This window comes from Mus musculus, chromosome 5 (assembly GCF_000001635.26).
Source record: "Mus musculus strain C57BL/6J chromosome 5, GRCm38.p6 C57BL/6J".
NCBI lineage: Eukaryota > Metazoa > Chordata > Mammalia > Rodentia > Muridae > Mus > Mus musculus.
The window spans coordinates 115,556,311-115,569,793 of NC_000071.6; the positions used below are offsets into that span (position 1 = coordinate 115,556,311).

General features: G+C 48.9%; 2 protein-coding genes across 3 annotated transcripts in view; both read left to right on the top strand.

The window, feature by feature from the left end:
• Positions 1-3,156: 3,156 nt before the first annotated feature.
• On the top strand, positions 3,157-7,419 carry Rplp0 (ribosomal protein, large, P0). Its single transcript, NM_007475.5, has 7 exons — positions 3,157-3,229; positions 3,477-3,578; positions 4,431-4,694; positions 4,789-4,935; positions 5,023-5,208; positions 6,116-6,256; positions 6,973-7,419. The coding sequence occupies exons 2-7, from the start codon at positions 3,525-3,527 to the stop codon at positions 7,132-7,134; spliced, it is 954 nt and encodes a 317-aa protein (NP_031501.1). The 5' UTR covers positions 3,157-3,229; positions 3,477-3,524; the 3' UTR covers positions 7,135-7,419.
• Positions 7,420-8,806: 1,387 nt separating this feature from the next.
• Positions 8,807-13,483, top strand: part of Gcn1 (GCN1 activator of EIF2AK4) — a 57,538-nt gene continuing 52,861 nt past the window's right edge. The window contains exon 1 of one of the 2 annotated variants that reach the window (XR_001784681.2): positions 8,807-8,996. Coding sequence is in view for 1 of the 2 variants with exons in the window: in NM_172719.2 (NP_766307.2) it covers positions 8,979-8,996 (18 nt within the window). In the remaining variant the exon portion in view is untranslated. The remainder of the gene's footprint in view (positions 8,997-13,483) is intronic. The other variant, NM_172719.2, reaches the window with a different exon arrangement.

Here is a 13,483-nt window from a genome sequence, read left to right on the forward strand (position 1 = left end):
AACAGAGTGGAAATCCCAAGTTCCAGAGAACTCACCTTCGTCTAACTCATCCTTTCCCTATGGAATGCCCGAGACTTCCTGCTGCTGCTCACTCTTTACTGCCCCCTTGTGGTCATGTCCATACATGCATGCTTTTTCTTGTCAGATCCCAGGGCCCCTACGTTGGATGGATGGTTCCATTTTGCCCAAAGCTGCAGTTTCAGTCCCCTGTCCTTTAGAGCAGGTCTCCAGGCAGCACGGGAAATGGTATTCTGGGTGACGACTCCAATACGGCGAGCTTGACACCCAATCAGAGATAATGACTTGGTTTCTTTTCCCAACCCTCATGTCCCCGTCCTTAGAGAAGTATGGTTGGCTTTCTCGGTAATGTTTTACGAATAACTTCCCGTGCCACTGGTTATAGATTTGCACCGTTTCTAATGGCTTCATGGCATGGTGATTGTAGTGGCTATTCCTGGTTGTCAATTTGACTATATTTGGAATGAACTACAATCCAGAATTGGAAGGCTCACCAGTGACCCTTATCTGGAGGCTTGGAGATAGAAGTTTCTGATCTGGATCTTGGTATGGAGATCTTTTTTTTTTTTTTTTTTTTGGTTTTTCGAGACAGGGTTTCTCTTTATAGCTCTGGCTGTCCTGGAACTCACTTTATAGACCAGGCTGGCCTCGAACTCAGAAATCCGCCTGCCTCTGCCTCCCGAGTGCTGGGGCTAAAGGCGTGCGCCACCATGCCCGGCCTGGTATGGAGATCTTGAGGCCTAGTGGCTATGGATTCCAGAAGATTAAATCTCCGAGTTTAAGGTCATCTGGGATTAAAGATGTGGTGGAACACATCTTTAATCTGGGCTACACCTTTCATCTGGGATTAAGAGGTGTGGTGGAACACACCTTTAATCTGGGCTACACCTTTCATCTGGGATTAAGAGGTGTGGTGGAACACACCTTTAATCTGGGCTACACCTTCTGCTGGAGACAATATAAGGACATTGGAAGAAGGGAGTCTTGCTCTTGCTCTCTTGCCTGCTTGCCGTGTGTGACTGAGCTAGATCCTTGGACTCCCATTCACAGCTACTACTGAACCATTGTTGGGAATTCGGCTGCAGACTGTAAGTCATTAATAAATTCCTTTACTATATAGAGACTATCCATAAGTTCTGTGACTCTAGAGAACCCTAACTAATATATATTGGTGTACGACAGTTAGGGTATTTATAGTGTCAGAGTCAGGATGTCTTTGGAAATGTAACGTAGCCATTATGTATGCACTTGGAAAAGTGCGTTTAGAGAAAGAGAGACATGGGGTTTGGATTTGACTGTGGAGCACAGTGGGGCCCACACAGTGGCCTTTGAACCTGTTTCTGCAGCCTTCTGAAATCATCAGGTGATTTAAACACTCTGGGCGCTTTCTTGTGGATAAAGTATTGCACCTCAGGACTTGGGGGGTGGGGATGGGGTGACGGTGGTAGCTTCAGGAACATGCACCAGCACTTAGTGCTGAGCATGGGGAATCCTTGTCATTAAAGAGCGACCTCAGCAGCCACTGATGCCTGCAGTTCTCAAACTGGACTGATCTTCAAAGGCACCAGGAAGCTTTAAAACAACAGACTGCTTGTTTAGCATGAACAAGGCCCTAGGTTCAATATCTTCCCCCATATATACACACTTATTTATATATGGATATTTATTTATTCATGGGTCTGGGAAGATGGCTCAGCAATTAAAAACAAGGCAGGAGTGAGACTGTCTCAGTAAAACAATTATCCAAATAATGTTGAACGACTGTGTGTGTATATATATAATGTGTATATATATATATATATATTATATATATATATATATATTATATATATATATATATATATATATATATATATGTGAAGAAGCTAGTTTTATGTATCGATTTTCTCCCGTATCCCTGGAAGGGAAAGCAAACGGTCAATAAAGTGGAAGTGCTTTTTAAGACAACACAGCAAGCGGCAGAACAAAGTTATGGATCCGGGTCTCATCTGGCCGCATGCCCTGCGTTTTGCCTGCTCAACAAATACTTATCTGCCCACTGTCTGGCAGGCACAGAATAAAATCTCTGCCCTGTGGAGCTTACCTTCCTGCAGGGAGAGGCTGACAAGCAGAATGTGGTGAATTATACAGCGAGTTAGATGGTGTAAGTGCTGCAGGAGAAGGTGGGAGAGTAAGGGAGAGTAGGTTTGGTTTTGCCCCCGCCCTTAAAATTTGAAATCAAGAATCAGGGCAGGTCTCCTTGAGTAGATAGCATTTGCAGCAAGATGTGGGGGAGGTGAGTTTCTCTGACCGAAGCTGGCCAGCACCATTCAAAAAGCTGTGAAGCCGGTGGTGGTGGCGCACACCTTTAATCCCAGCACTTGGGAGGCAGAGGCAGGCGGATTTCTGAGTTCAAGGCCAGCCTGGTCTACAAAGTGAGTTCCAGGACATCCAGGGCTATACAGAGAAACCCTGTCTCGAAAAACCAAAACCAAAACCAAAAAAAAAAAAAGGCATACTCTTGAAGGGGATAAAAGGGCAAAGGGATCAGGCGAGAGGCAAACACATCAGTAGGAAAGCAAGAAAACAGATTGCGACAGTGGAAACAGTCGTGTGGGACCTTGAGAATAGTCTACGTTTTAGGCGTTTACTCAGAGAAAACGGCAATCTTTGATTAACTTTGTGCGGGTGAAGATGTAGGTTTTGAAAGGAAGAACAAAACGGGCAGTGGTGGCGCACGCCTTTAATCCCAGCACTTGGGAGGCAGAGGCAGGCAGATTTCTGAGTTTGAGGCCAGCCTGGTCTACAAAGTGAGTTCCAGGACAGCCAGGATATACAGAAAAACCTAAAAAAATAAAAAATAAATAAATTAAAAGAAAGAAAAAAGAATGGAAGAACAAGAGGAGACTAGAGCATCAGCTAGGGTTTCGCAGAAAGTTGTTTTGCTGTACTGACTCGGTGACGCTGCAGGGCGGCTCCGACCCAGCAGAGGGCAGCAGGTCTGAAAGCGCGCCTCCTGCGGCCGGGTGCTGTCTTTACTTTCCCGACTTGCTGGAGTGGCAGCGGTCTCAGCCAATAGACGCGCATGTTTATTGAGTGAGGCAGGACAGTCGATGGAACCAGCCAATAGGCATGGACGACGTCGTCTTCGGGTTTCGAGGACCGCCTGGTTCTCCTATAAAAGGCACACGCGGGCATGCGGCCCGTCTCTCGCCAGGCGTCCTCGTTGGAGGTTGGGGGGTTGTTTTGTTGTGGGAGGGCGGCAAGAGCGCGGGGACGTTGCGGGTGGGAGCGATGGGCTCGGGAAGGATCGCGGCCGGGCTCTGCCCGTCCGGTCTACCGCCTGGCTTGTCGGATCGCCCGCGCTGCTGGCGGCCGCAGCCCGGGGCCCAGCTCTGGCGTGGCCGGCTTGGCCTAGGCCTGGGATCGGGGCCGGTGTTGGGGTTACCGGGCTCAAGCTGCCCCCTCTCTCTCCCCAGTGACATCGTCTTTAAACCCCGCGTGGCAATCCCTGACGCACCGCCGTGATGCCCAGGGAAGACAGGGCGACCTGGAAGTCCAACTACTTCCTCAAGATCATCGTAAGTGTGGAGCGGGCCGGGGACGCGCGGCTTCCGCCTCCGGGTCTTCCCGGGGCGGTCGTTGGCCACGCGCTTTAACAGAGTTTGGGCATCCTGGGGAAGTTCTGTAGTCTTGGGATCTCCCCCCCCCCCCCCCGCGTTCCAGAACTAGCTCGCTCACCCAGTTTTTCATCTCGTCGAGCCCTTCGCGTTTGTGCAAAGGGCTGAGACTGGAGTGATTCATCTTGTTGCCCATCTGAGACCTGCCAGTCAGGCTGCTGTTGAGTGACTTAATTACAAAAGGCCTTTGAGGTGGCTTTGAACCAGAGCTACCAGACTTTGTAGGTACCAGTCTGTTTTAGTTAACTTTTCTTTTTTTTTTCCGAGACAGAGACAAAGATTTTTGGGTCTGGTAGTACCTTTTATATTTCACAACCTAAGATCCCCCGACCTCTCTATAATTTGTTTTCTGTGCTTTTTAAGTCTGTCTCTTCCCTGATCAGAGTCACTTTGGTCACCCAGGCACGCCTTATTTAAAAAGTAAAGCTTAAGATTTACTTGAGGCAAGTCTTCCCCCTATAGCTCTGGCTGGCCTCGGATTAGCAATTAAGCCTTACCTGTCTTTACAGGTGTGGCACCACACCCAGCTAAAAGTTAATTTTTGGCTGTGACAGTAATTTTGTGATACTCGTAACCAGCAAGGAAGCTGGATCAGATAAAGACAGACGTTGGGCTCGGGTGGCTGGCTCCTAGCGAGAAGTGTCACACCTAGGGTGAAGCAATGGGGAGGTAGAGGTAGCAGGGTTTCGGGTTTTGCTGGGTATTTTTTGTTTGTTTTCCTCTCAATGTAGTTTTTCCTGGCTTCCTTCATAGCAACTTTTGGATGATTATCCAAAATGCTTCATTGTGGGAGCAGACAACGTGGGCTCCAAGCAGATGCAGCAGATCCGCATGTCGCTCCGAGGGAAGGCCGTGGTGCTGATGGGCAAGAACACCATGATGCGCAAGGCTATCAGGGGCCACCTGGAGAACAACCCAGCTCTGGAGAAACTGCTGCCTCACATCCGGGGGAACGTGGGCTTCGTGTTCACCAAGGAGGACCTCACTGAGATTCGGGATATGCTGTTGGCCAATAAGGTAAGGGGCTGGGACGATGAATGAGGATTTGGCCATTTCGGGGCTTTCACCGATGGAGAGGCATTTCACCGTCGACTACCTCTGTTCTGTTTAGGTGCCAGCTGCTGCTCGGGCTGGTGCCATCGCCCCGTGTGAGGTCACTGTGCCAGCTCAGAACACTGGTCTAGGACCCGAGAAGACCTCCTTCTTCCAGGCTTTGGGCATCACCACGAAAATCTCCAGAGGCACCATTGAAATTCTGGTGAGTAGATGGCCTGCAGTGGTCGGTCCTTTGGGCTGGGCCTCCTGTGTGTCCAGATGATAACTGTCCTGCTGTTCTCTTCCTCAGAGTGATGTGCAGCTGATAAAGACTGGAGACAAGGTGGGAGCCAGCGAGGCCACACTGCTGAACATGCTGAACATCTCCCCCTTCTCCTTCGGGCTGATCATCCAGCAGGTGTTTGACAACGGCAGCATTTATAACCCTGAAGTGCTCGACATCACAGAGCAGGCCCTGCACTCTCGCTTTCTGGAGGTATGTCTGCCCAGCTCCTTCCTCCCATGCTGAGTGTGACAACAGATTCGTGCTGGCATCTTCAGTTGTTCCATCTTCTCATCTGCAGAAAATAGAGTTGGGCAGGAGGTCATGTGCTGGGACTCTAAAGGTTGTTAGCCTGTGATAGCAAAACACTGCCTGTGGGGGCTGTGTCTAATCCCAGCGGAGGCAGGCACCCTCTTGTGAGTTTGAGGACAGCTAGGTCTCAAACAAAATAGAACATTGCTGGTCGGTGAGATTTTGAGTATTGAGTCAAGGAGAGATGAATACAATTTAATGCTAACAATTTAAATTGTTATTACTCTATCTTTTTAAAGACTGTCCCACACCAGGCTTTTGCCATTAAATTGACCTTTTTTGTTTTTTGATTTGTTTTGTTTTGTTTTGAGGCAGGGTTTCTTTGTATAGCCCTGGCTGTCCTGGGCTTTGTAGACTAGGCTGGCCTTGAACTCAGAAATCCTGCTTTTGCCTCCCAAGTGCTGGGTTTAAAGGTGTGCACCACCACTGCCCAGCTTAAGGAAAATTGTTTCCTTGAGTGAATAACTTACTGAAATTAGACATGCATCTATAGATTTAGCATTTTAATCTTAACATTTTTTTGAGTTATTTATATAGTTTATATTTCTAACTCCAACCATGCCCACCCCCACTCATAATTCAAGATTGGGAAAAGGTTTCATTACTGGTAAATCACATCTGGAAATGGATTAATATTCTAATAGTGCTCAGTAACTAGGCTAACAGAGTAGATTTTCAGAAGTCACTGTAAGGAATATTGAACAGCCAGGTCTGGAGGAAGGGTGAGCACAAACTGATGGCTCTTGGCTCTGCCCAGGCTTGAGACTGAACTGAGGGGAGCTAAAATGTCATTCTTGTCTGCATACAGGGTGTCCGCAACGTGGCCAGTGTGTGTCTGCAGATCGGGTACCCAACTGTTGCCTCGGTGCCACACTCCATCATCAATGGGTACAAGCGCGTCCTGGCATTGTCTGTGGAGACTGAGTACACCTTCCCACTTACTGAAAAGGTAAGGCTGTCCTTTCAGGACCACAGAGGCCTGACGGGTTGGCAAGTGGCAGTCTGCTGAGTTAGTGTATTCATGCTATGTCACACAGTAGGTACCTTGTGAGACAAGACAGGGTTTCATGTAGCCAAAGCTGGTCTTTTTTTTTTTTTAAGTTTTATTATTTATATGAGTACACTGTTGCTGTCTTCAGACACTCCAGAAAGGAGTATCAAATCCCATTACTGGAGGTTGGGAGCTTAGATTTTCAGAATTCCCAGTCACTGCTTTTAACCACTGAGCCATCTCTCCAGCCCCAAAGCTGATCTTAAGCTGTAGTTGGGTGACCTTGAATCCAGGTTGGGGCTTGTTACTAGTACCAGTGCTTCCCCACTAAGCCAGCACCTTACCAACTAAGCTGTTAAACCAAGCTCCATGTCCTGTTTGGTATTGGGTGAAAACTGGGTGGCCTTTCATTCAGGCTAGAGTCTGCCCTGAGCTAGTCAGATCCTTTGTTAATAAAAGTGGGGGGAAATGCATATTAGTGGAGGCATGCATGCTCTCATTTTAAAAGACTAGACCCCTAGAGCTGGGCCCAAGTGTCCAGCCAGCAGGCTATGCTCAGAAAGAACCCCTGGTGGGTAATCTCACTGGAAAGCTGCCACAGGACAGTCAGTTCTTAGCAGGAAGAGTGTAGGTGGTAGAACTATGATCATGCTGACTGCCTTTTCTCCCTCAAGGTCAAGGCCTTCCTGGCTGATCCATCTGCATTTGCGGCTGCTGCCCCTGCAGCTGCTGCCACCACTGCTGCCCCTGCGGCTGCTGCAGCCCCTGCCAAAGCTGAAGCAAAGGAAGAGTCGGAGGAATCAGATGAGGATATGGGATTCGGTCTCTTCGACTAATCCCGCCAAAGCAACCAAGTCAGCCTGCTTAATTTGAGAAAGATGGAAATAAAGGCTTACTTCTCTTAAAACTCCGGTCTGGATTTATTTAGTTTGTTCACTTAAGCAGGATGAAAAAGCAAAACCGCTACTGTTTACTTTGTGTTGGCATCTTTGTTTCTAAAATTAAAGCTCCTAGTGTTTTTGTGGGCTTTGTTTGTTTTTTGAGACAGTCTCTTGACTTGGTGCCATAGCTAGTCTGGGACAAAGATTTTCCAGGTGTGAATTAAAGGTGTATGTCATCAAGCCCCAAGCCTGGCCTTTATATTCCTATGGTAGTCCATGTTGGATATATATCATATGTATACATAATATATATGTATACTAAGCTCAATGGTTAAGAGACCTATGAGCCATACCAAATCTATATGGTTTGGTATCTGGGTCTGCTTTCTGTATATCACTGGATGTCCAAGCCATTGTTCATAGGTAGCCTTACTGCTCCAAGGCAGAGTGATGCAGGTCCAGAGCCCTGTTGCTTAAGGCTGAGGCAGGGGTAGAAGGCTGGGTTTGAGCTAGGCGTGGTTTAAGGACTGAAGTCTGAGAGGGCCTGAGATGGTGATACTGAGCTATGGCAAGGAGTATCCAGGTGAGTGGTGATTGAACTCGGGCCTGATTGTGCCTTTTGAGATGAGGATTGGTGTAGAAGTTGATCTGCCTCAGCCTTCTGCCTGCAGTAATTGAGTCACTGCTGTGTGTTTAGTAATGAAGTTATACTTGTGTTTGTGTAGTTTAGATGTGTAGTTGAGTTTCCACGTGCTGGCTAAAGTTTTTTCTTGGTAGATTAAGTCTTGAATACAGGGGCAGTTAATAACTAGCCACTAAGGTGTGCATGTAGGGTTGCTTTGATGTACTAATCGGGGGTGCAAACTAGAATAACTTGCTATGTAAAAAGCTGCTGCAAGAGCTAAAATACTGCCTGTGCATCACAGGTAACTAGACAAAAAGTTACCCTAGAATTGCAACCTCTAACCCGATAGTAGTTTGATGTTGGTTCATATAGGCATTCAGTAAGTGTTAAGTCTGAAAAGCTGAGGATTTAAAAAATGGGCTCTAACAAGTAGGTGAATACTGTATCAAATGCAATGCCCTATTGCTATCATTAACCTTGTGACGTCACTATACATCTATGTGTGTGTATATATATATTTTTTTTTCTTCTCCCTCCCTCACCCCCCAGGGTTTCTCTGTGTAGCCCTGGCTGTCCTGGAACTCACTTTAGACCAGGCTGGCCTTAAATCCGCCTACCTCTGCCTTCCGAGTGCTGGGATTAAAGGCGTGCGACACCACGCCCGGCCCCCCATCTGTATAGTTGCCACTGCTGAGGGCCAAGAAGCCTGGAGACCGCATTCTCCAAGCACACTCTTGAGTTATAGTAAAAATTCAATAATTGTCCTAAGACATCGAACTCTTCCTCAACCCTGTCCCTAGCTGTCTGCAGTTGAGGCTCCCAGCAGGTCACGCAATTCCCGGGTCATCCCTGCATCCCTCCCGCGTACCTCACCATCACCTGTTCTAACCTCCAAGCCTCTTGGGCCTGAGACTAGTCTTTGGGTTCATTCCTGGGGCCTAGGAAACAGCACGATGGGGGGTGTCGGTGCTGGACCCGGGATCCCCCCAAGGATGCCAGAGCTGCAGGGCGCTGTCCGGGGGAGGCCGAATCGAGGAGATCCCGCGCCCAGGGGCTGCAGAGCACGACCTGCGGCCGCCCTCCCGCCCGGGGGCGCCAGGCCTCGCCTTGCCGCGTGGGCCCTGCTGTGACCCGGAAGCGCTCCGGAAGCGGTTCCGGACTGGGCGCCGGCAGGATGGCGGCGGACACGCAGGTGAGGCGGGCGGCTGCGGCGGCCAACGCGGCGGGCGGCGGGGACCGGACCCGGAGCGCGGGCAGTGGGGCGGCGGGATTGCCCGGGCGGAGGCTGCGGCGCCCACGGCCGCGGAGGGCGCAGACGGAAGCGGCGGCGCGGGGGAAGGGGGCGGCGGCTGCTCGCGGCTCGAGGCTCCGGCCGGCCTGGGCGAGCAGAGCGACCCTGGACTCGAGCATCTTGCCATCCGCTTGGCTTCGGGGTAGCGGGTGCCGTGCTGGGGCTGTGCGGGTCCCGGCGGTGGCAGAGCTTACACTCGGCGTCGGCTACGGTTCTCCGGAGCCCGCGGGGCGATGCAGAGGCCCCCCGACTCTGTGCCCACACTCGGAGCGTAGCCTTTTTATGTCCATACGGGTTCGGAGTTGAGCCTCCGCTCGTTGGTTTCGTCAAGGCGTTGGATCAATGACATCACCCCTCAGGGTCTCGGTCCTTTTAACATTTGGTGGTGGTGATAATACCGATATCCTATGTTATTTTATGGGAAGATGTATTGAGACAAAATAGTAGGGTCCCATGTGGGTTTGCTGGGTGTTAACTGGGTCCTGGGTGAGATCTCAAAATGTCTTCACCTGCGAAGAGTCGTGACACCGTTGTGCGTTCACACCTGTGGGTACCTTGCAGTTCAGGGAGGCGTTGAGGCTACCCCCTTCTCCATCTCAGCCTCTTTTGTAGCCTCGTGGAAGGATGAAATAATAAATAAGAAACATAATTTTTTTTTCTCTCCATGTCTCCATCCCACCCTCCCTTTTCAAAAATGTAGATCAAGGCCAGGTAGTGGTGGCGCGGTGGTGGCACGTCTCTAATCCCAGCACTTGGAAGGCAGAGGCAGGTGGATCTCTGAGTGCCAGTCCAGCCTGGTCTACAGAGGGAGTTCCAGGCAGACATGGGTACACACACACACACAAAACCCCTGTCTTGAGAAACAAACAAATTAAAAATATATATATATAGTGAGTTGGCTTTGAACTTGTAGCCATCTTGCCTGTGGCTTCTTAATGGGTGGGTGGGGGGCTTACCCTGCCTGGCAGGAACGTATTTAAAAAACAGTTTGAGTCTCTGGGGTGAGATTAATTGATTTTTATGTTTGATCCTCAAGGCCCGCCAAAGAGGAGCCATTTAACCTGATCATTAAAAAGATGCTTTGCAAGGGTCTTCAGTAAAAGGGTTTGGTAATTTGTTTAGACAGAGCTGCGTCTTAGTGAATCCTAAGAAGGGAAGTTACTTAATGTTTCTGAATATTTAAGAATCTTCTCCCTAGAGTTGTGTTATTTAGTAGTAGGTTACCTAACTGTGCTATCAAAAGAGCCGTAAAGCTTACTTAAGTTCGTCAGAATTAAATGAAATTTAAAAATTCGGTTCTCCACCTGTGCTTCAAGTGATTTGTCCTTCATGTCTTCAGAGCAGCCACATCAGGTTTGTCATTTCAGAAAATCCTCTCTTGGGCAGTGGTGTCTGCAGAGATATCGGTGGACTTGGGAGGTGTGAGAGCTGATCTTTCCAATGCCCAGTGTGACTCCTAGAGGCTCTTAGCATATAAGGTTTCCAGTGGGAAACTTTTCCTATCTTACTTTGTAGCGCTGGGGACCCAGCCCAGGGCCCTCACGCTTGCTGGGCAAGGGCTGAGCAACAAGCTATTCCTAATCTGGCAACTTCTGATTAAGGAAAAGAGCTTCGACTTCCTTGTCAAATATGAAAAGTTCCTGCATATTTGTGAGAGAACTATCACTATGAGTTTAATGCTTTGTTATTGCCCAGCGTGGTGGCACAGGGGTTTTGTTGTTTTGTTTTTTTGTCACAGTACTCGGGAATCAGAGACAGCAGGATCTCTCAAAGTTCCATGCCATCCAAGGCTGCACTGTGATAAGACCTTGTCTCTAAAAAAAAAAAATAAAGAAAATAAAAGGAAGTTTAATGTTACCATATTGGAAGGCAGAGGGTAGTACATATGCATTATTTTCTCAAACCTCAGTAAGGTTGGTAAAGCATTTAAAAAATTATAATACGGGGCCAGCAAGATGTTTTATTGGGTAAAAGTGCTTGTTGATGTGCCAGCAAAATGGCCTGAGTTTTGACCCCTGTATCCCTTGGTGGAAGGAGAGAACTGATTCCTGAAAGTTGTCCTCTGACCTGTGCACGCATGAGCGCACGTGTGTGTACACACACACACACACACCATGGCATGTGAACATCTGAACACATGCACGGTGCACATACACATGCGCATGCTCTCTAGGCTGTGTGGGAACCCAGTGGTGGAGTCTGGCATCCACGAGTTCCATCCCTAGCATCCCTCCTCCAAGATATTTTAGGGCGGAGGGCAGGCTCGGTGATGGACCTTGTGTCTGGCATGTACATTTCAAGCCTTGTTGTCTGGTCCCCAGCACAGCAAGGCAGACCCAGCAAATGGATGTGGGAGCAGCAGTGCACAGGCAGCAGTGGCCAAGTCTGGAGGCTAGAACGTGAGAAGAGGTAGAGTTTGGTTGGTTGGTTTTTGAGTCAGGGTTTCTCCGTGTAACCCTGGCTTTACTGGAACTCTGTAGACCAGGCTGGCCTCAAACTCAGAGAGCTCTTCTTCTGCCTCCCAACCTTGGTATCAAGGGTGTGCACACACACACCCCGTCCCCCGTGAGATACAGATTTCCGAACACTGAAGGAAATGACTCCTGATCCGTGAGCTAGGAAACTCAGGAACCAACGGGAAGACCTTGCAGAACCTCTGAAAGGCAGAGCTCACGGGATCAGGATCCTTCACTGATGGAGATGTTTCCAGACCAGAGTTCTCAGCACTGTGGATAAAATAGTCTTACAGCAAAGCATTTGACCATGAAATTTCAGAATCTTTAAAAAAAAAAAAAAAAAAAAAGGCCTAGAAGTTTCTAGACAGAAAACCCGATCCCTTCTAAAAGATCAAAGCAGAACCAGGCATTCCTAGAACCAAACACAGTAGGTTAGAGTTGGAGGCCTGCTTGTACATAGTGCGACCAACCATGTCAGAACAAAAAATATTACAACAGCTTTGGTCTTCCCAACCCTAGGTAAAGGTTAGCATTCAGTGGAGGAGTACAGTCGCCTCAGTGTTCTGAAGGACAGTGATTTCAGCATGGAGTTCTGCGTCATGGCAGACTTGACTATGAGGCTCGAGCCTTTTCACGGACCCTGGGGGCACTTGTGGTGGTTACCTTACACATGGAAGAACAGAGAACTCAGGGAGACAGGCTCCTGGACGAAGGGCAGAATCTTCCGGAATAAAGACACACAACCAAGAATTTGAGTTGAATAATTAATAAGATTAGGAAGAACACCGCAAACAGGATCGTGGGAAGGGCAATTATTAACTCCAGGGAAAGGCATTCTAGGCGGAATGAGGAACACAGTCATTAAATGGAGGTCGTGTCGGTACTGTTTCCGTACAGTTCCAGCATCAATCACCGCAGCTGGCTCATTGTGACCCTGAGGACTGCTATTGATGGGATGGAGAGAGTGGTGGGGTCAGAGTCCGAAGGCCACTGGCGGGAAAACAAAAGTCTCACTGCAAGCACCTCCATGTTTGGGAACAGTGGAGGTGACACTGAAGTGCTGGCCAGGCTCAGGCTTGGGGGACAGATCTGGAGCTCCTGGGCTCTTTGCCGGTATGGAAGTGAGAACAAAGGACACTTAAATTACCAAAGCCAGCCGGGCGTGGGGGCACATTCCTTTCTCTGAGCACTGGGGATGCAGGCAAGTTCAAGGCCAGCTTGATCTGTATAGTGAGTTCCAGGACAGCCAGGGCCATAAGAAAACCAAACCAAACCAAAAACAAACAAACAAACAAACAAACAATCAAAAAGCAAGAAATAGTTTGGAGACCACCGTGTCCATTCCCTAGAGAATTAGAGTAGGAATTTAAGCATAAAAGAAAAAGCAGGAACCGGTGAGCCCGATCCCGGGACCCACTGTGGGGAACTCCCACAAGTTGTTCCCTAATCTCCACACTCAACGTTTGCCCTTCTCCAAAGTACACGTAAAAAGAAGGCATTGTTCATTGTCTGTGCCCTTGACTCAAGTTACTGATTTAAACTTCCTGTGGATGAACTGCCCTCAAAACCAGTGTCCTCTTCCCCGCTCGGAGCCGTCCATTGCCCTGTGGACCTGCAGCCTGCCACAGGAAGTTTGCAGACTACCGCTCAGGAGCAGGTTTCCCCGGGGTCTCAGACTGTTCACATACTGCGTGTGTGCTAACTCAGTTGAAGGAGGCTGTGGACGCCTTGGCACCCTTTTATAGACGAGCTTGGGTTCAGGGTTAGTTCTGAGAACACAGGTGCTGTGGCACTGGCTCCGCTTTGAGGCAGAGGCTTTTACTGTGGAAGTGGGAGATGGGCCTGTTGGTGCTGCCCCCACAGGCTTATTAATGGTAGTAGGCTTTTTGAGTGAATTAGAATTAGTTGCCATACTAGTCCCAAGAGTTAAGA

Coding starts and splice junctions, on each gene's coding strand:
- Rplp0 (NM_007475.5), top strand. CDS start 3,525: ATGCCCAGGGAAGACAGGGCGACCTGGAAGTCCAACTACTTCCTCAAG. Junction 5,209..6,115: donor TGCACTCTCGCTTTCTGGAG/GTATGTCTGCCC, acceptor GTCTGCATACAG/GGTGTCCGCAACGTGGCCAG. Junction 6,257..6,972: donor CCTTCCCACTTACTGAAAAG/GTAAGGCTGTCC, acceptor TTCTCCCTCAAG/GTCAAGGCCTTCCTGGCTGA.